Raw genomic sequence first — 20,045 nt, forward strand, 5'->3', positions numbered from 1 at the left:
CCTTTCTTTAATGGAAAAGATAGTGAAGTCCTTGGTAATTCGATGACTTGTCCTCATGTTAGGAATAAAGACTGAAAGAACTCGGTTGAGACTCTAGTGTAGACCTAGAATAGGAGGTGCAGTACAGAACTTTGCAAAATACATTTCAGAAGCCTTATAGTTAAGTCATAAAGTTCAGTTCTAAAATGCCCCCATCCTGCTGTGTAACAACTGAATGATTAGTAGGGCCTAGTTGTCATACCAGTTGGATGCACTGGCAGAGCCTGTGTACAGGGGTCTCACCTTTGCAAACGTTGAAGACTACGGGATGCTTGTTCTTCCCTGTTTCCCTTCCCCTCTTCCTACCCATTCATTCTGACTTGTTACTCCCCACCCTCAACCCCCGCCTTGTCTCGTGCTACTTTCTCCTTGCTTGTTTAGAGTTGGTGAAACTCAAGTACATTAAAATTTCAAGACATAGGAAAAGAGTAGAGGGACTTCCCTGGAGGTCCAGTTGTTAAGACTTTGCCTCCCAGTGCTGGGGGTTCAGTCCCTGTTCAGAGAGCTGAGATCCCACATACCCGCAGCCAAAAAGCTAAGAGCATAACACAGTGATGTAACAAATTCAATAAAGACTTCAGTTAATAATGAATAGAATCTTGAGTTCCAATCTATAATTTAATGCTATTTGATTTTTAAAAATGGTATTTAAAATCCCCATATGCTAAAAATCTTAGTGTTTCTTAAGAACAAGTTTTCTTACAGATTTGGGGAGGGAGAAAATCTTGGACATAATGTATCATTTAGATATATTCTATTTCAGCAATAATTGGCATTTGCTTTCAGTACTATGAATTTAAACATTTTAAGACGATATGATTAACTGGTTTAATGATCCCATTGTTGAGATATGATTCTTTTTCCATCTGTGCTACCAGGGAAACCCAAGGGAAAATAAGTATGTTGTTAAACACTAGGTCTTTTTAAGAAAGGAATTAAAAACTAGATGAATGTTCTGTAGAGTCAGTTTGTATGTTCTTACAATATGTGTTCATAAAATCTTTCTGACATTGCCTATTTGATTCCAATGAATAAACTCTCAGGTCTATAAAAAAAAAAAATAGACAATAGAATGAATGCAAGCTGGAAAATAAAATGATTATGAGAAATTGTCCAGTTATGTTGCAGGTACTCTGTGATTTAATACAGTCTATATTTATGACAATACATTCAGGGTAAAAGCAACAGCAGTACACATGTGTGTCCTTTTCTGCAGATAAATTGCCCTTATTCCAAAAGCCTTACTCATCAGTCTGACCCAGCCAGATCCTAAATTTATGTAGCAATTATGTTCCAGAAAACCATGGAAACATTTACTATACTGTTCTGAAATTAAAATTGAAAAATACCTTCTTAATACCACCTATCAGGCCAAAGTACTTGTTTTGAGCTACTATCAGCAATAAAATTCTCTCTCATCTTTGACTCTGCACTCCAGACATGTACAATTACTTAGTGTTCTGGAAATGAGGTACACAGTTGTGTATCAAATGGTAAAATAATGAAAATAGCCAATGAAAAGTTTCTTCACATTCAATAAAGAAGTATACTTAATTATATTTTATATGTATACTTGCAAATATATACATTTGAAAGCTAGTGCAAAAGCCTGATTATTATGCATATTTTAGTTCAGTGCCTTTTATTTCTACTCATAAGGTTGATGAAATGGGAATAAATATTATATTGACTTATTTTGTAGTTAGTTGCACTGTAACATCCCCCAGAAAGAGCAAACTGATGTGATACGGTAAAAGCTTTTTATTGACATTGAAAATACAAGGGCTAAACATTGTTTCTAACACAAAGTGAAAATGAAAGTGAAGTTGCTCAGTCGTGTCCGACTCTTTGCAACCCATGGACTATAGCCTACCAGGCTCCTTGGTCCATGGAATTTTCCAGGCAAGAGTACTGGAGTGGGTTGCCATTTCTTTCTCCAGGGGATCTTCCCAACCCAAGGATCGAACCTGGGTCTCCCACGTTGCAGGCAGACGCTTTACCATCTGAGCCACGAGGGAAGACTAACACAAAATATGGCCCAAATAGTGGGACAGATACAAAGGAATGAAACTTTTTAGCAGAGAATCCCTATTAAAACGTGATGTATAGATGGTGGTGGTCTGTAATGTTTAGATGGTAGAAGTGAACTAATATGTTCTCAGTATCCATAGCCACTGGCAGAACCATTGCTGCAGCTCTTGAAACCTTGCACGTGTGCTCCTGTGACTCACGGGAGGGATGCTCTTCCCCATTGCACCACTCTCCAAATGTCTGCTTGACCATGCATCATGCAGTGCTTTGTGTCAGGACATGGCAGTGTCAGCCTCGGGTGTGCCAGCTGTCTTAGTGGCTGATTTATTCAAAGCAAATGATTAATTTTCTTTAATAGCAGTTTGGTTTTTGACCAACTAATTCCTGGTTGTTGTTCAGTCACTAAGTCGTGTCCAACTCTGCAACCCCGTGGAGTGCAGCACACCAGGCTTCCCTGACCATTATCTCCCAAAGTTTGCTCAAACTCATGTTCATTAAGTTGGTGGTGCTGTCTAACCATCTTATCCTCTGTTGACCACTTCTCCTGCCCTCAGTCTTTCACAGCATCAGAGTCTTTTCCAGTGAGTTGGCTCTTTGCATCAGGTGACCAGAACATTGGAGCATCAGTCCTTCCAATGAGTATTCAGGGTTGATTTCCTTTATGATTGACTGATTTGATCTCCTTGCCGTCTAAGGAACTCTCAAGGGTCTTTTCCAGCACCATAGTTCAAAAGTATCAATTCTTTGGCGCTCAGTCTTTATGGTTCAACTCTCACATCCATACATGACTACTGGAAAAAACCATAGCTTTGACTGTACAGACCTTTGTCAGCAAAGTGATGTCTCTGCTTTTTAATAATTCCTGGTACTTTATTGCCAATATCATAATTTCAAAATAAATCCTGTCCAGCAAAATTAGGGGTTTAAAATACAAGGGCAGAAGAAAATCTATAGGCATTAACTAATGTGTTCAGATACTTTTTGAAATCTGTGAAATTGCCTACAAAATTCATTTGGTTCAATCTAATACATGGACTCTAGAATGTGTTACTTCCCACATTTATTTTTCTCCAGTGAGCATCTCCTTGTCCAATATCCTACAGGACACATCTTAGAAACACTGTCACAGACGTTCACTGGGGAAGCTCATGATGGAGCACATTTCTCAGATACACCTGGTCTTGCTAAGACAATTTATTGGAGTTAACAGCTGATCCTGGAGTCTGGCAGTAATGTTAAATACTTTGTATTAGGCTAGGAAATCACTATTTAATATACACTCTTTGGTTCTTAACCTGTTCTCACCCCCTGTTCCCCACAGTGTACTGCTGCTGCTGCTGAGTCACTTCAGTCGTGTCTGACTCTGTGCGACCCCATAGATGGCAGCCCACCAGGCTCCTCCATCCCTGGGATTCTCTAGGCAAGAGCACTGGAGTGGGTTGCCATTTCCTTCTCCAATGTATGAAAGTGAAAAGTGAAAGTGAAGTCACTCAGTTGTGTCCAACTCTTAACGATCCCATGGACCGCAGCCTACCAGGCTCCTCCATCCATGGGATTTTCCAGGCAAGAGTACTGGAGTGGGTTGCCATTGCCTTCTCCAGCCACAGTGTACTAGAACCCACTAAAAGCCTGGGACATTTACATTTTTCTAGAAAAGAAGCTTTCCTCTCTTTTTTTAAATTAATCTTTTTATTGAAGGATAATTGCTTTACAGAATTTTGTTGTTTTCTGTCAAACCTCAACATGAATCAGCCATAGGTACACATATATCCCCTCCCTTTTGAAACCCCTTCCCATCTCCCTCCCTATCCCACCCCACTAGATTGATACAGAGCCCCTGTTTGAGTTTCCTAAGCCATACAGCAAATTCCCCTTGGCTATCTATTTTATATATGGTAATGTAAGTTTCCATGTTACTCTCTCCATACATCTCACCCTCTCCTCCCCTCTCCCCATGTCCATAAGTCTATTCTCTATGTCTGTTTCTCCATTTCTGCCCTGTTAATAAATTCTTCAGTACCATTTTTCTAGATTTTGTATATATGTGTTAGAATATGGTATTTATCTTTCTCTTTCTGATTCACATCACTCTGTGTAGTAGGTTCTAGGTTCATCCACCTCATTAGAAGTGCCTCAAAGGCATTCCTTTTTATGGTTGAGTATTATTCCATTGTGTATATGTACCACAAATTCTTCATCCTTTCATGTGTTGATGGACATCTAGGTTGCTTCCATGTTCTAGCTATTGCAAATAGTGCTGTAAAGAACAATGGGATACATGTGTCTTTTTCAATTTTGGTTTCCTCAGGGTATATGCCTAAGAGTAGTATTGCTGGGTCATATGGTAGTTTTATTCCTAGTTTTTTAAGGAATATTCGTACCATCTTCCATAGTAGCTTTATTAATTTACATTCACACCAACAGTGCAAGATCATTTCCTTTTCTCCACACCCTCTCCAGCATCAATCATTTGTAGACTTTTTGATGATGGCTATTCTGACTGGTGTGAGGTGATATCTCGTACTTTTGATTTGCATTTCTCTAATAATGATGAATGTTGAGCATCTTTTCATGTGTTTGTTAGCCACCTGTATGTCTTCTTTGGAGAAATGTCTGTTTAGGTCTTTTCCCCACTTTTTGATTGGGATGTTTGTTTTTCTGGTAGTTAGTTGTATGAGCTGCTTATATATTTTGTAAATTAATCCTTTGTCAGTTGTTTCATTTGCTATTATTTTCTCCCATTCTGAGGGTTGTCTTTTCACCTCACTTATAGTTTGCTGTGCAGAAGTTTTAAGCTTAATCAGACCCTACTTGTTTACTTTTGGTTTTATTTCTGTTACTCTAGGAGGTGGGTCATAGAAGATTTTGCTTTGATTTATATCATCAAGTGTTCTGCCTGTGTTCTCCTCTAGGAGTTTATAGTTTCTGGTCTTACATTTAGGTCTTTAATCTATTTTGAGTTTATCTTTGTGTATGTTGTTAGGAAGTATTCTAATTTCTTTCTTTTACATGGAGCTGTCCAGTTTTCCCAGCACCATTTATTGAAGAGGCTGTCTTTACCCCATTGTATATTCTTGCCTCCTTTGTCAAAAATAAGGTGCCCATAGGTTTATTTCTGGGGTTTCTATCTTGTTCCATTGGTCCATATTTCTGTTTTTGTGCCCGTAACATACTGTCTTGATGACTGTGAAAGTGAAAGTGAAGTCGCTCAGTCGTGTCCAACTCTTTGTGACCCATGGACTGTAGCCCACCAAGCTCTTCTGTCCATGGGATTCTCCAGGCAAGAATACTGGAGTAGGTTGCCATTTCCTTCTCCATGATGACTGTAGTTTTGTAGTATAATTTGAAGTCAAGAAGGTTGATTCCTTAAGCTCCATTCTTCTTTATCAATACTGCTTTGGCTATTCAAGATCTTTTGTGTTTCCATATGAATTGTGGAATTTTCTGTTCTAGTTCTGTGAAAAATGTCATTGTTAATTTGATAGGGATCACATTGAATCTATCGATTGCATTTGGTAGTATAGTCATTTTCATCAGGAACATGGAATATCTGTCCATCTGTTTGTATCATCTTTGATTTCTTTCATTCAGTTCAGTTCAGTTCAGTCACTCAGTCGTGTCCGACTCTTTGCGACCTCATGAATCGCAGCACGCCAGGCCTCCCTGTCCATCACCAACTCCCAGAGTTCACTCAGACTCACATCCATCGAGTCAGTGATGCCATCCAGCCATCTCATCCTCTGTCGTCCCCTTCTCCTCCTGCCCCCAATCCCTCCCAGCATCAGAGTCTTTTCCCATGAGTCAACTCTTCGCATGAGGTGGCCAAAGTACTGGACTCTCATCTTAAGCATCATTCCTTCCAAAGAAATCCCAGGGCTGATCTTCAGAATGGACTGGTTGGATCTCCTTGCAGTCCAAGGGACTCTCAAGAGTCTTCTCCAACACCACAGTTCAAAAGCATCAATTCTTCGGCGTTCAGCTTTCTTCACAGTCCAACTCTCACATCCATACATGACCACAGGAAAAACCATAACCTTGACTAGATGGACCTTTGTTGGCAAATTAATGTCTCTGCTTTTGAATATGCTATCTAGGTTGGTCATAACTTTCCTTCCAAGGAGTAACCATCTTTTAATTTCATGGCTGCAGTCACCATCTGCAGTGATTTTGGAGCCCAAAAAAATAAAGTCTGACACTGTTTCCACTGTTTCCCCATCTATTTCCCATGAAGTGATGGGACCGGATGCCATGAGCTTCATTTTCTGAATGTTGAGCTTTTGTACAGTTATTTTGTCTCCTTAGGTAAGTTTATTCCTAGATATTTTATTCTTTTTGTTGCAATGGTGAATGGAATTGATTCCTTAATTTCTCTTTCTGATTTTTCATTGTTAGTGTATAGAAATGCAAGTGATTTCTGTGTATTGATTTTGTATCCTGCGACTTTGTTAAATTCACTGATTAGCTCTAATAATTTTTCTGATACTATCTTTAGGGTTTTCTATGTACAGTATCATGTCATCTGCAAACAGTGAGAGCTTTACTTCTTCTATTCCAATCTGGATTCCTTTTATTTCTTCTTCTTCTCTGATTGCTGTAGCTAGGACTTCCAGAACTGTGTTGAATAATAGTGGTGAAAGTGGACACCTTTGTCTTGTTCCCGATCTTAGGGGGAATGCTTTCAGTTTTTCACCATTGAGAATAATGTTTGCTACAGGCTTATAGATAGCCTTTACTATGTTGAGGTATATTCCTTCTATGCCCATTTTTTGAAGTGTTTTAATCATAAATGGGTGCTAAATTTTGTGAAAGGCTTTTCTGCACTTATTGAGATTATCATATGGTTTTTATCTTTCAGTTTGTTAATAAGCTGTATTGCATTGATTGATTTGTGTATATTGAAGAATACTTGCAACCCTGGAATAAATCCAACTTGATCATGGTGTATGAGCTTTTTGATATGTTGCTGAATTCTGTTAGCTAAAATTTTGTTGAGGATTTTTGCATCTATGCTCATTAGTGATATTGGCCTGTAGTTTTCTTTTTTTGTGTTGTCTTTGTTTGATTTTGTTAACAGGATACTGGTGGCCTCATAGAATGAGTTTTGAAGTGTTCCTTCCTCTGCACATTTTTGAAAGAGTTTGAGAAAAATAGGCATTAGCTCTTTTCTAAATGTTTGATAGAATTCTCCTGTGAAGCCATCTGGTCCTGGACTTTTGTTTTTTGGGAGATTTTTGATCACAGCTTCAATTTCACTGCTTATAATTGGGTTGTCCATAATTTCTATATCTTCCTGATGGAAGATTGGACTTTTCTAAGAATCTGTCCATTTATTCCAGGTTATCCATTTTATTGCCATATTGTTGTTCTTAATATTCTCTTATAAACCTTTGTATTTCTGCATTGTCTGTTGTAACCTCTCCTTTTTCATTTTTAATTTTGCTGATTTGATTCTTCTTTTTTTTCCTTGATGAGTCAGGCTAAAGGTTTGTCAATTTTGTTTATCTTCTCAAAGAACCAGCTTTTAGTTTTACTAATCTTTACTATTGTTTCTTTCATTTCTTTTTCATTTATTTCTGCTTGGACCTTTATGACTTCTTTCCTTCTACTAACTTTGGGGTTTTTTTCCTTCTTTTTCCAGTTGTTTTAGATGTAAAGCTAGGCTGTCTATTTGATGTTTTTCTTGTTTCTTAAGGTAGGATTGTATTGCTATAAACTATTCTCTTAGAACTGCTTTTGCTGCATCCCATAGGTTTTGTGTTGTGTTTTCATTGTCATTTTTTTCTAGAAATTTTTAAATTTCCCTTTTGATTTCTTCAGTAACCTGTTGATTATTTAGAAAAGTATTGTTTAATCTCCATGTGTTTGTGTTTCTTACAGTTTTTTTCCTTGTAATTGATATCTAGTCTCATAGTGTTGTGGTTGAAGAAGATGCTTGATACAATTCAGTTTTCTTAAATTTACTGAGGTTTGATTTGTGACCCAAGATATGGGCTATCCTGGAGAATGTTCCATGTGCACTTGAGAAGAAGGTGTATTCTTCTGCATTTGGATGGAATGTCCTGAAGATATCAATGAGATCTCTTGATATCAATGAGATCTCATCTAATGTATCATTTAAGACTTGTGTTTCCTTATTAATTTTCTTTTTTGATGATCTGTCCATTGGTGTGAGTGGGATGTTAAAGTCTCCTACTATTATTGTGTTACTGTCAATTTCTCCTTTTATGTCTGTTAGTGTTTGTCTTTGGAAAAGTCAATGGCAACCCACTCCAGTACTCTTGCCTGGAAAATCCCACGGATGGAGGAGCCTGGTAGGCTGCGGTCCATGGGATCACTAAAAATTGGACACGACTGAGCGACTTCACTTTCACTTTTCACTTTCATGCATTGGAGAAGGAAATGGCAACCCACTCCTGTGTTCTTGCCTGGAGAATCCCAAGGATGGGGAAGCCTGATGGGCTGCTGTCTATGGAGTCTCACAGAGTTGGACACAACTGAAGCGACTTAGCAGCAGCAGCAGCAGTGTTTCTCTTATGTATTGAGGTGCTCCTATGTTGGGTGCATAGATATTTACAATTGTTATGTCTTCCTCTTGGATTTATCCCTAGATCATTATGTAGTGTCCTGCCTTATCTGTTGTAATATTCTTTATTTTAAGGTCTATTTTGTCTGATATGAGAATTGCTACTCCCAGCATTCTTTTGCTTCCCATTTGCATGGAATATATTTTCCCATCCTCTCACCTTCAGCCTATATGTGTCTTGTTTTTGTATCCATTCAGCCACTCTGTGTCTTTTGGTTGGAAAAATTAATCTAATTACATTTAAAGAAATCATTGATATATATGTTCCTATTGCCATTTTCTTAATTGTTTGGGGTTGATTTTGTAGATCTTTTTTCTTCTCTTGTATTTCTTGACTATATAAGTCCCTTTAACATTTGTTGTAATGCTAGTTTGATGGTACTGAGTTCGCTTTTGCTTGTTTGAAAAGCTTTTGATTTCTTTATCAATTTTGAATGAGATTCTTGCTGGGTACAGTTACCTTGGTTTTATTTATTTTTTTTTTTTATTTTATTTTTAAACTTTACAAAATTGTATTAGTTTTGCCAAATACCTTGGTTTTAGATTTTTCCCTTTCAGTACTTTAAATATATCCTGCCATTCCCTTCTGGTCTGTAGAGTTTCTGCTGAAAGATCAGCTGTTAAACGTATGGGGTTTCCCTTGTATGTTATTTGTTGTTTTTCCTTTGCTACTTTTAATATTCTTTCTTTGTGTTTAGTCTTTGTTAGTTTGATTGGTATGTGTCTTAGTGTGTTTTTCCTTGGGTTTACCTTGTATGAGACTCTGCACCTCTTGGACTTGATTGACTATTTACTTTTCCATGTTGGGGATATTTTCAACAACTATAATCTCTTCAAAAAATTTTTCATACCCTTTCTTTTTCTCTTCTTCTTCTGGGACCCCTATCATTCGAATGTTGGTGTGTTTGACCTTGTCCCAGAGGTCTCTGAGACTCTCCTCAGTTCTTTTCATTCTTTTTACTTTTTTCTGCTCTTCAGAAGTTATTTCCACCATTTTATCTTCCAGCTCACCAATTTGTTCTTCTGCTTCAGATATTCTGCTATTGATTGCTTTCAGAGTAGTTTTTAATTTCAGTAATTGTGTTGTTTTTCTCAGTATGTTTATTCTTTAATTCTTCTAGGTCTTTGTTAATTGATTCTTGCATTTTCTGCATTTTGTTTTCAAGGCTTTTGATCATCTTTACTATTATTATTCTGAATTCTTTTTTAGGTAGTTTGCCTAAATCCTCTTTTTTTTTTTTTTTGACTTTTATGTTTCTAATTTGTTCCTTCATTTGTGTAGTATTTCTCTGCCTTTTCATTATTATTATTATTATTATTTAACTAACTGTGTTTGAGGTCACCTTTTCCCAGGCTTAAAGGTTGAATTCTTTCTTCCTTTTAGTTTCTGCCCTCTGAAAGTTGGTCCAGTGGTTTTTGTAAGCTTTATATAGGATGAGATTTGTGCTGAGATTTTTTGTTGGTTTGCTTGTTTTTCCTCTAAAGGGCAAGGCTGAGTGAGGTGCTAATCCTGTCTGCTGATGATTGGGTTTGTATTTTTGTTTTGTTGCTTAGATGAGGCATCCTGCACGGGATGCTACTGGTGGTTGTGTGATGCTGGGTCTTGTTTTCAAGTGGTTTCCTTTGTGTGAGTCCTCACTATTTGATACTCCCTAGGGTTAGTTCTGGAGAAGGCAATGGCACCCCACTCCTGTATTCTTGCCTGGAAAATCCCACGGATGGAGGAGCCTGGTAGGCTGCAGCCCATGGGGTCGCTAGGAGTCAGACACGACTGACTGACTTCATTTTCACTTTTCACTTTCCTGCATTGGAGAAGGAAATGGCAACCCACTCCAGTGTTCTTGCCTGGAGAATCCCAGGGACGGGGGAGCCTGTTGGGCTGCCGTCTATGGGGTCGCATAGAGTTGGACATGACTGAAGCAACTTAGCAGCAGCAGGGTTAGTTCTCTGGTAGTCTAGGGTCTTGGAGTCAGTGCTCCCACTCCAAAGGCTCGGGGATTGATCTCTGATCAGGAACGAAGATTCCACAAGTGGTTTATTATGGCATTAAGTGAGACTAAAACAAATATCCAAAAATGAGAAACCAAAGATGAGCCCCAGACAAATGGCAGTTGCAAAATCAGATAAATAATAATTAAAATAATGGAATATACATATATACCCATAAGCAAAGTCAAAACACTCCAACAAAAATAAAGTACAATAGACTGACCCTGTAAACAAAGGAAACCAAAGATTATATCTACCAGTTAAGAACAAAACTAAAGCACACACTGGAAAACAAAACTAAAGTAAGGTGCCAATTGGGGAATAAAACAATGAAAATAAAACTAACAAATATGTTGAGCAGAAAGGAATGAAAGAAAAGAAAGAAAAATATATAAATTTAAATAGAGGTAGATAAAGATTTATATACATTGAAGATTAACTGCAAGGGGAAAAGAACAGTAGGAAAAGCAAACAGTAATAAATGTAGAAAAGATAATAGGTTTTAAAAATTAAAAAAAGAGAGAAAAAAACAAAAACAAAAACAAACAAAAAAAAACTCCACAGAACTGCAAAAGCCCAAAGTAGAGGCAGAGGTTTATAAAAAACGGGACTAAGAAAAAGCTCAAAAGCTTAATAGATGTCGTAGTGCCAATAAAATCGTCAACCACAACAGAGGAGGGAAAGAAAAGAAAAAAATCCACAAGAATCTACGGAACAAGTGAAACCATAAGAATAATAAATGTTTTTCTTGAGTCACTGCTGTCAGAATCCTTTCCCTCTCTGGGAGTCACAGTCCACCTCACCTCCCTAGGATGCCCCCCAACACTGCTGATCTCTGGACCTGCTGTGGGGGCAGATCAGATTCTAATCTGGTCCTACTCCTGTGTGTTCTTGCCTCCAGTGTCCACAGCTCTCAGAACTAGTGCCTTTTCTTTTGTGGGAGCTCTCAATGTCCTTTTATATATTCCATAGACACAGAGTCTGCCTAGTTGATCATGTGGATTTAAGCCTAGTTGATCATGTGGATTTAATCTGCAGCTTGTACAGCTGGTGGGAAGGTTTTGGATCTTCTTTGTTAGCCACACCGCCCCTGGGTTTCAATTGTTTTATTTCCACCTCTGCATGTGGGTCATCCACTGGGGTTTGCTCCTGAGGCTGCCCTGGAGGACTTGGGTTTGCCTCTGTGCAGACCAGGTATGGAGGTGGTGCAGCTGCTTGGGTTGGCAGTACCATATATTCAGGTGAATTGGTGGCTAGGGCAATAGTAAATATAGTGCTCTAGAAGGGTATGGGAACCAGTATTGGCCAATACGTTCCAGTATTCTTAACTAGAGAACCCCCCTTACAGAGAAGCCTGGCAGGGCCACAATCTACAGGGTCACAAAGAGTTGGACACGACCAAGGTGACCCTGCATGTATAGACAAAAGATGGTTGTTTTTTTTTTGCCTGTGGCAGCTCTGCCCCAGTGAGAGTTGAGCGTGAAGGTGGCGCAGCTGCTTGGCTTGCAGGGACCCTGGTAGTGCCAAGTTTATAGCGACACAGCCTGCCTCTACCGCAGGAATTATGGCCGTATCTGAGTCTTTTCTTGAGCCTCTTGTAACTGGCGATCAGAAGGCCTCTTTGTCCAGTCTTTCTCCGTAGCTCTGCCTGTTCAGGCAGGTCTTTCCTTTTGTTTTTAAAGAGAGAAGGGGCTGGAGAGAGTCTCAAGTTTTTCTCTTTTAGAGTAAGTATATATAACAAATGGTTTTTAGATTTGATAGTTCACAAGCCCTTTAAAAAAAAAAAATTATGAACTCCCAAAGCTGTACTCACAGTTTACATTGGGAGACATTGAATTATGAAGCTAAAATCTCTATAAAAATGCTTCTGATTTCTTATAGAATTTTTATATCTGCAAAACTGTATCTGTGGATACATTCAAATTAAAGAAATGTTGGCCTCAACAATGTTGGATTTCAAATGGCTTTATAAGCAAAACTTCCAAATAATTGTAGCCAGGGAAAAAGGAAATATTTAATGGTCTTACACATCTAGATAATGTGTTCCCAATGTTTCTGCCCAATGGTGAATTTATAATTTAGACTGAACAGGAAGTCATTCTTACACTAAAAGAAAGGAGAATCATCTATAGCTTAACAAATTTAATTGTCAGTCTCCATTTTAAAAAGCTCTCTCCGGGCATACTGTGATGAGGAGTGATATTTGGGTGTTTGCAAAATCTAAGAACATTCTACAAAGACAAAAAATGCCTGTGCACAAGAACAACAAAACAATAGTTCATGTGGTAACTAAACAGCTGGTGTCTAGAGAAGACAAAGTTTTAATTGATCAAGTAGCTGCTGGCAGAAAACATTACCATGGAAGTAAAGATTAAGGACTTTGCATTAGGCAATTATTGTAAGTTGACTGGAGAGTTTGCAGGAAAAAAGAGATAAACTCAGGGCTTTAAATTCTAATCCTTCAACCTGAGTAAGGACCAAGAAAATTGTTCTTATCCTGGTGTAAACAAAGACAAAGCCAACTACCGTCACAAAGCTATCTCCTGATAACTGCCGCACTGGGATTTCTGGAAACCAGACCTAGGACTGATCCTGTGGTTGCCTGAATTTAAAAATACAACACTGTGAATGAACTTCAGAAACATACTGTAGGAACTTTCCTGATGGTCCAGTGGTTAAGACTTTGCTTCTAATGCAGAGTGTGTAGACTTGATTCCTGGTCAAGGAGCTAAGATCCTGCATGCCTTGAGGCCAAAAAAAAAAAAAAAAAACCAAAACATAAAACAGGAATGGTATTGTAACAAATTCAATAAAGACTTTAGAAAACATTGGCCCACATCTAAAAAATTAAAAAGAAAAACAAAAACGGTAAAGCAAAACTGCCATATACAAAAAGAGTAAAAGTACATTGATTCCACTTAAGAAAAGATGAAAAAGGCAAAGTTAAAACCACCTATTCAAATCTTTAGACTTCAGGGATACAAGTTTTGGTAGCACAACTATTAAAAATGAAAAAAAAAAGATAGCAAGAAAATAATTATGAATGTTAGGAAAGTAAATGTCATTTACAGTGAGGAAGGGAATAACTGTTGGGGAAGGGCAAGGGTGGCAGGGGGGGGCACTTCTATGTTGCTGGCTATACCTTGTTTATTCCTCCGGATAGAGTTATGTGGGTGATTGCTCTGTGATAATTTATTTGGCTGTACATTTATGTTCTATGAAATTCCAGATGTGTGTATTATTGTTCAAAGTCAAAAGGATTAAACCACCCTGGATGGCTTCACATCCCATTCAGAGAAAAAAGACAAGGTCCTTAAATGACTTGCAAGTCCCTAATGATCTGCCCCCCCTCTTAAATGATTTCTCAGTTCTTCCTTTTATCTCATTCTGTTCCTGAAGCTGCACATGAATGTGACTGGAGAAAACCAAACTATCATGCTGAAATTCCTCAGCACTACCCCTAAAATGCACCCTTAGAGCTGCCTGAAAATGCACCAGATTTCCCAAGACTATTCACCAGTCCCACCTAGGTGGCAATTTTACAACACTCAGTCTCCAAGCCCTCCACTTCCCTCACCCCATATTTCACTGTCCTGGATACCGATTTCAAATGCCTCTGTACTGAGAAAATGGAAAAAATTATTTGTGGTGGACATACAGATGTATTATCCACATCATCCCTTCAAGAGGAGTCATTGAGACTTCCCCAATGGTCCGGCGACTTAAGACGCCATACTCCCAATATTGAAAGCCCAGTTTTGACACCTGGTCAAGGAACTAGATCCCACATGCTGCAGCTAAGAGTTTGCAACTAAAGATCTCATATGAAGATCAAAGATCCCATATGGCACAACTAGGACCTGACACAGCAAAGGAAGGAAGGGAGGGAGTGAGGGAGGGAAGAGGGAAGAAAGAAAAGAAAAGTTTTGGGGGAAGTGGGTAGCAGCAATGTAAAGACAGTTCAGTTCAGTCGCTCAGTCATGTCCGACTCTTTGAGACCCCATGGACTGCAGCACACCAGGTCTCCCTGTCCATCACCAACTCCCAGAGCTTACTCAAACTCGTGTCCATTAAGTCGGTGATACCATCCAACCATCTCATCCTCTGTCATCCCCTTCTCCTCCTGGCTTCAATCTTTCCCAGCATCAGGGTCTTTACCAATGAGTCAGCTCTTCGCATCAGGTGGCCAAAGTATTGGAGTTTCAGCTTCAACATCAGTCTTTCACCAAGGGACAAATCCAAATTTGTCTTTGGAGTTGATACGGCTTTGCCAGGCATGCACTGTACTTTGAATTTTCCTGCCAGCCAATCCTGTTCCCTCCCGCTTCTCTCCATAGCTGTCGATCCCTCATAAATGTTCAGCATTCCAAACACCAACTTAATTTTCTTCCTGAGAACTGTCTGTGACACAGAGCATCCAGACTCCCAGCACCATGTCCATCTACTGCACTTCTTCCGTTGCAAAGTCCTATGACTATCTTCTTTAAGTAGAGCTCTTATTTAAAACAATCACATCATTTGTGCTCTGTTGCTTACTCAGACATCACTCTAGCAATTCTCTCCTCTCCTCTGACATCATCAATCTTTCCTTATTGAAAAAATTGCTATTGTTTGTCCCATCTTATAATTAAAAAGAAATCATTCTTTTGGCCCACTTCACCAGTTACTGCTCTATTTCTCTGCTCTTTTGTAAAAAAAAAAAAAAAAAGATTTTAAACATGATTTATAATCCCAGTCCCCACTTCTCTCATCTCTCTTTATTCTAATCAGGATTTTGCTCCCACTGATATTCCCACTCTTGTTAAAACCATCCCATGCCTCCTACAATGCCAACTACCGTGGTCTGGCCTCAGCCTTCATACTTCACTTCTTTTCATGGTTGATAATTTTCTGCTTTTTGCAACTTATTCCAGTTGGCTTCTAGGATGTCAAGTTCTCTTGTTTACGCTACCTCACTGGCCACTGGCTTTCTCAGATGGGGCACCTGTTCCACAATTTGCCTGGATGAAAGCACCCAGTGTCCTGGAAATGTGCAGGGAGGGGCTCTGCTGTTAGTCTCCTTTCCTGGTTTGCTCTTTGCTCTGAGTCTTATAGGGCAGAGTGACAGAGCTCTGTGCTTGATGCATTTTTATTCCCCAGTTATACTCATCTCTCCCCCAGACTTCCCTCCATGTTGGAATTTCACAGAGTTCCTAACATTTCCACTTGGACGACTAATCAGCGCCTTAAAGTGTCCTTAACGCACCACCTCTGAGTTATCTGTTCTCACTTGCTCCACTAGAAGGGTCTGCTTTCTCAGTGGTGACAATTCCATGCTTCCAGTGACTCAAGCCTCAGACACCTGATTCAAAACAAGCCAAAGAGAAAATCAATATGGATTGCATGTTTTAATTTATGCTCAGAGATGGGGAGGGAATGATAGTTAAGGTAGAGAAGCAAGCTACTTTCCAATTTTCTAGGAGAAATTCTCTGGGTTTCAATACTTCAAATGGGTTGACAACTTGGCAAGACCAAAGTAATTAACTCTTCTACATCCCTTTCCACTGATAATCTTCCCTCCTTCCTTTGACTAAGGTGTTACCAAACTCGGGTCTGACTGCTTGTCACTTGAAAATGTTGGTAGAAAGTAAAGTTGCTTTTAATCAGAATGACGACATCTGGGAGATGGTGGACTCGGTGTTCCCCATTATCATCTCTGAAGATTCCATTGGGCCACGAAGGTTTATAAAAGGAAACAGGCAAGTGACCCCAGCTAATCATTGAGATGGAGGTCAGAGTCATCACTATCCCCCACAGTGTGCAGGCTTGTCAGCTCCTTGTTGCCTTTCTTCAGATGCTATCTTGTTCACAGTTTGTTCACAAGATTACTGCAGGGGAAGCTGGAGAAGAGATTTGGTCATCTGTTAAATACTTATTCTTCAGTTCTACTTCTTTGATCTACAGAAAGCACCAACAAGATAGGCAAGGTATTATGTGCTCCAAAGATTTGAAAGGTGTGCTTGGACTGGAGATAAGTAGAGCATGGGGTCCCTGGTTTAATGTTAGTGACAAAAGGGCTTCTGCAGAGAGCTGCTTACAAGGATATTCATCTATTTGTTTAGCATCAAGTCAATTTTTCTGCTTTATTCTAGAAGAATATATTCTACCTCTGTCATTAATAAAATAAATAAAGGATAGGTGTGCAGTAGAGTAACATCCAGAAATCTACCCCAAAAGGAGAGATTTTTGCAAAACCCACTTAGATAAGTTTTCTGAAGAGCCTTTAAAGAGTTATTCTTGGCCTTAACTAGTTATTCTAGTTATTGTAAAAGAGAGAAACACACTCAGGCAGCCTTTAATCCATTTTCTAAATACAAATAGTCCCTGGGGCTGCATGATCCCTGGGAATACAGATGTAAATACATTTTTATAAAGTGGTTAGAGGTCGACATTGGTGGGTTCAAAATATCTACACTAGAGTTTAGCTTGATGGAAACAAAAAGAGGAAAACACATATATAAGTGATGTCATATGGTATTAGTCTCTCTTTCTGACTACTTCACTGAGCATGATAATGTTTGGAATATGACACAAATGAACCTGCCTATAAACCAGAAACAGACTCACAGACACAGAGAACAGACTTGTGGTTGCCAAGGGGGGTGGGGAGTGGGGAGAAGGAGTGGGAGTTTGGGCTTAGCAGATGTAAACTATGACACATAAGATGGATCAGCAGCAAGGTCCTACCATGTAGCACAGGGAACTAACTATATTCAATATGATATGATAAACCATCACGGAAAAGAATACAAAGAAAAATGTATATAAATGTATAACTGAGTCACTTTGCTATACAGCAGAAATTAATACTCCATTGTAAATCAAATGTACTTCAATAAAATAAATTTAAAAGAAGGGGAAAAAGCAAAAGCAAAACTAAAATTCAGCTTGAAATCTGTAGAAATGCGTTGAAATACATGTGTACCACTTTTGCTTGATCTTAAGTATCCAGAGCTGAAAAAAGAGTCAAAAACCTTTCAAATTCCTTTTAAAATTAAGAGCCTCCAATCACTCTCAGAGGCTGGCAATGACTTTTAAACAAATGTTGAGTGTGAGTAATCCCAAGGGGCATCTTTCTGTGTCAGTTGATGTGAGGTTTCTGCTCCCCATGGAGAAGCTCTCTCCTTCCTACAGTGGATCCCTTTGTTGCCACAGAAACAAGTTGCGGCAGGTTGTTCTTGGTTCTATGAGGTCAGTCATTATGACTTTGTACCCTCATAGTTACACCTGTGTTCTTCTCTGAGTCCGTAAATGTTATTTCCTTTATTAGGGATAGGAAAATACTTTAAATAAATATTAGACTCACAGTGAGGATTTTTTCTTCCTAGAAAAATGGAAATGCTATAGACAGTAGAAAGAAAAGAATTTTAATGAATTCAGAGTGAATATTTCCAACTTCTTTTCCTCCTTCCACCAAATAAGTAAGTGTCAATTGTAGGCTAACATTTTAGGATAATCTAGTCAGGTTGTATAAGCTTTTTAAGTATGAAATTATTTTAAGCACTTCATTTTTGGCATACTTGTGACTTTTATATTGGAGTGGAGTATATGAGGTCATGGAAGAAGAATGACATGCTCTTGAACATGTACTTGAAAGAAGCTATAGCCCTTTCGAGATCAAGTCTCTACTTGGGCAAAAAGAAGTTGGGAGAAAAGTATCAAAACCTTGTCTGGTGAAGCTATTTTAATGAAGAGCTTGTTTCTGCTCCAAGCAGAAATGACTCAGAATGTGAGAGCATGGAGCTTTCTAAAGAAGTTATTGCCCACATACAGTGAAAATTTGGGGAGAAAAAGGAGGGAATGGAGAACTATGTGCCCATGAGCCTAATTTCATTAAGGAGCTGTAACCCAAGGGAAAGCCCTCTGCTTGTGAGGCTCTCTCCTGAGAAGAGAGGGGCTCGACAGACGAGCAGGATGGTCACTCAGCTCCTTTAGCTGCACCTGCTTCCTCCAGCACATGGTGCGCATAAAGAATGTTGAATAAGTGAAGGAATAATTCAAAGAGTGTATTTTCACCTGCAACTTTAGTTCAATGCATTTTAAGAACAGTATCTCACTACACTTTAAAATTTAATATTCCTAATTGTTACAAGTGTGAATCATAATAAAGGAAAATATAAACAAAACACATTACTGTTGTCTTAATTGTAAGCATTTGTTGATTTATCAACTAACATGATGGAAGAAAGCTTTGTAAGTTAAAACATGCAGATTAGTGTGCAATTTTAGCAATTATTAAAGTATGATGACTTTCTCATATTGAATTCAGTGTTCAATATTTGAATATTATTTTCTTTTTTATGGTGGGGGATTTTATTAACTGAGAAAGGGGAAATGAGAGATGCTTTCTAAGCACTAACCTGTTAAGTTAGAGTTTCAGAAAAGATGGTAAGCTATTAGATGATGAGCTTGAGTAAATATGGGAAATAAAAAAAATGTGCTATTATCTAAGTATCTTCATCTACTTCTTCCCCTCTTTCCATATTCTTTCCCAGTCTTCCCCTTCCTGTCAGCAGTTACACTGAAAACAGAGGAGAATGACTCAAGATCTCCAAGGGTAAATCCAAGGACTTCTTTAACCTCTCAGAAAGCCCAGAGAGTTTATTTCCTCACTAACCTGCCAAAGTATGCAAATATGTTGTATGCAGGAAAAAATAAATATTTTCTGTATCCTGACACTTAAGTGAGCTATAATCTTTGAATTGTACACACTGCAACATACACAAAGTATCTAGAAAATGGTACCTATTTCTGATATTTCAGTTCCCATTTATTAGGAATTATCAAAGAGAGAAACATCACCCCCAACAGGATAAAACTTGATTCTTGGAAAGTGAAAAAATCTTACTCTTTTTATGTACTGAAAAGTTGTTGCTGAGCCATGAAAGATGCTGGGATTCTTGGCCTCCAGAGGAGAGGAGATTCAATCCAGGGCCAGTGATGAGGCTTGATCGCTCTGAGCTTTTGTGTAATAAAGTTTTATTAAAGTATAAAAGAGAGAAAGCTTCTAACATAGACATCAGAAGGGGGCAGAAAGAGTGCCCCCCTGCTAGCCTTTAGCAGTATGTTATATACCTATGAGCAAACTGTTTGTTAGAGAAAGGAAATGTCTCAAAACTCAGAGTGGCACCAGGCGCCTCACCCACAACATGCGTTTTGAGATAACCTTGGCACAAGGTGAGTCATCCCGGGCTATAAAATAATTGACATGAATCTTGAAGAAAGGTAGGTTTCCAAGAAAATATATAGTTTTATTAACATAGATTAGGAGAACAATGTATGAGTAAAACATACTGGTTCCTTGAGCCATTATCAGTTTTGAGTCTTAAGCGGAACTGACTTGAAGAGAGTCTAGGGTAAATAC

General features: G+C 38.6%; 1 protein-coding gene across 1 annotated transcript in view; it reads left to right on the top strand.

The window, feature by feature from the left end:
* NAF1 (nuclear assembly factor 1 ribonucleoprotein) overlaps positions 1 to 19,476 on the top strand; it is a 72,040-nt gene extending 52,564 nt beyond the window's left edge. The window contains exon 8 of the mRNA XM_025290441.3: positions 19,177 to 19,476. Within this exon, the coding sequence (XP_025146226.1) occupies positions 19,177 to 19,364 (188 nt within the window). The 3' untranslated portion in view covers positions 19,365 to 19,476. The remainder of the gene's footprint in view (positions 1 to 19,176) is intronic.
* The last annotated feature ends 569 nt before the right edge of the window (positions 19,477 to 20,045 follow it).

Source organism: Bubalus bubalis, chromosome 7 (assembly GCF_019923935.1).
Source record: "Bubalus bubalis isolate 160015118507 breed Murrah chromosome 7, NDDB_SH_1, whole genome shotgun sequence".
Classification (NCBI taxonomy): domain Eukaryota; kingdom Metazoa; phylum Chordata; class Mammalia; order Artiodactyla; family Bovidae; genus Bubalus; species Bubalus bubalis.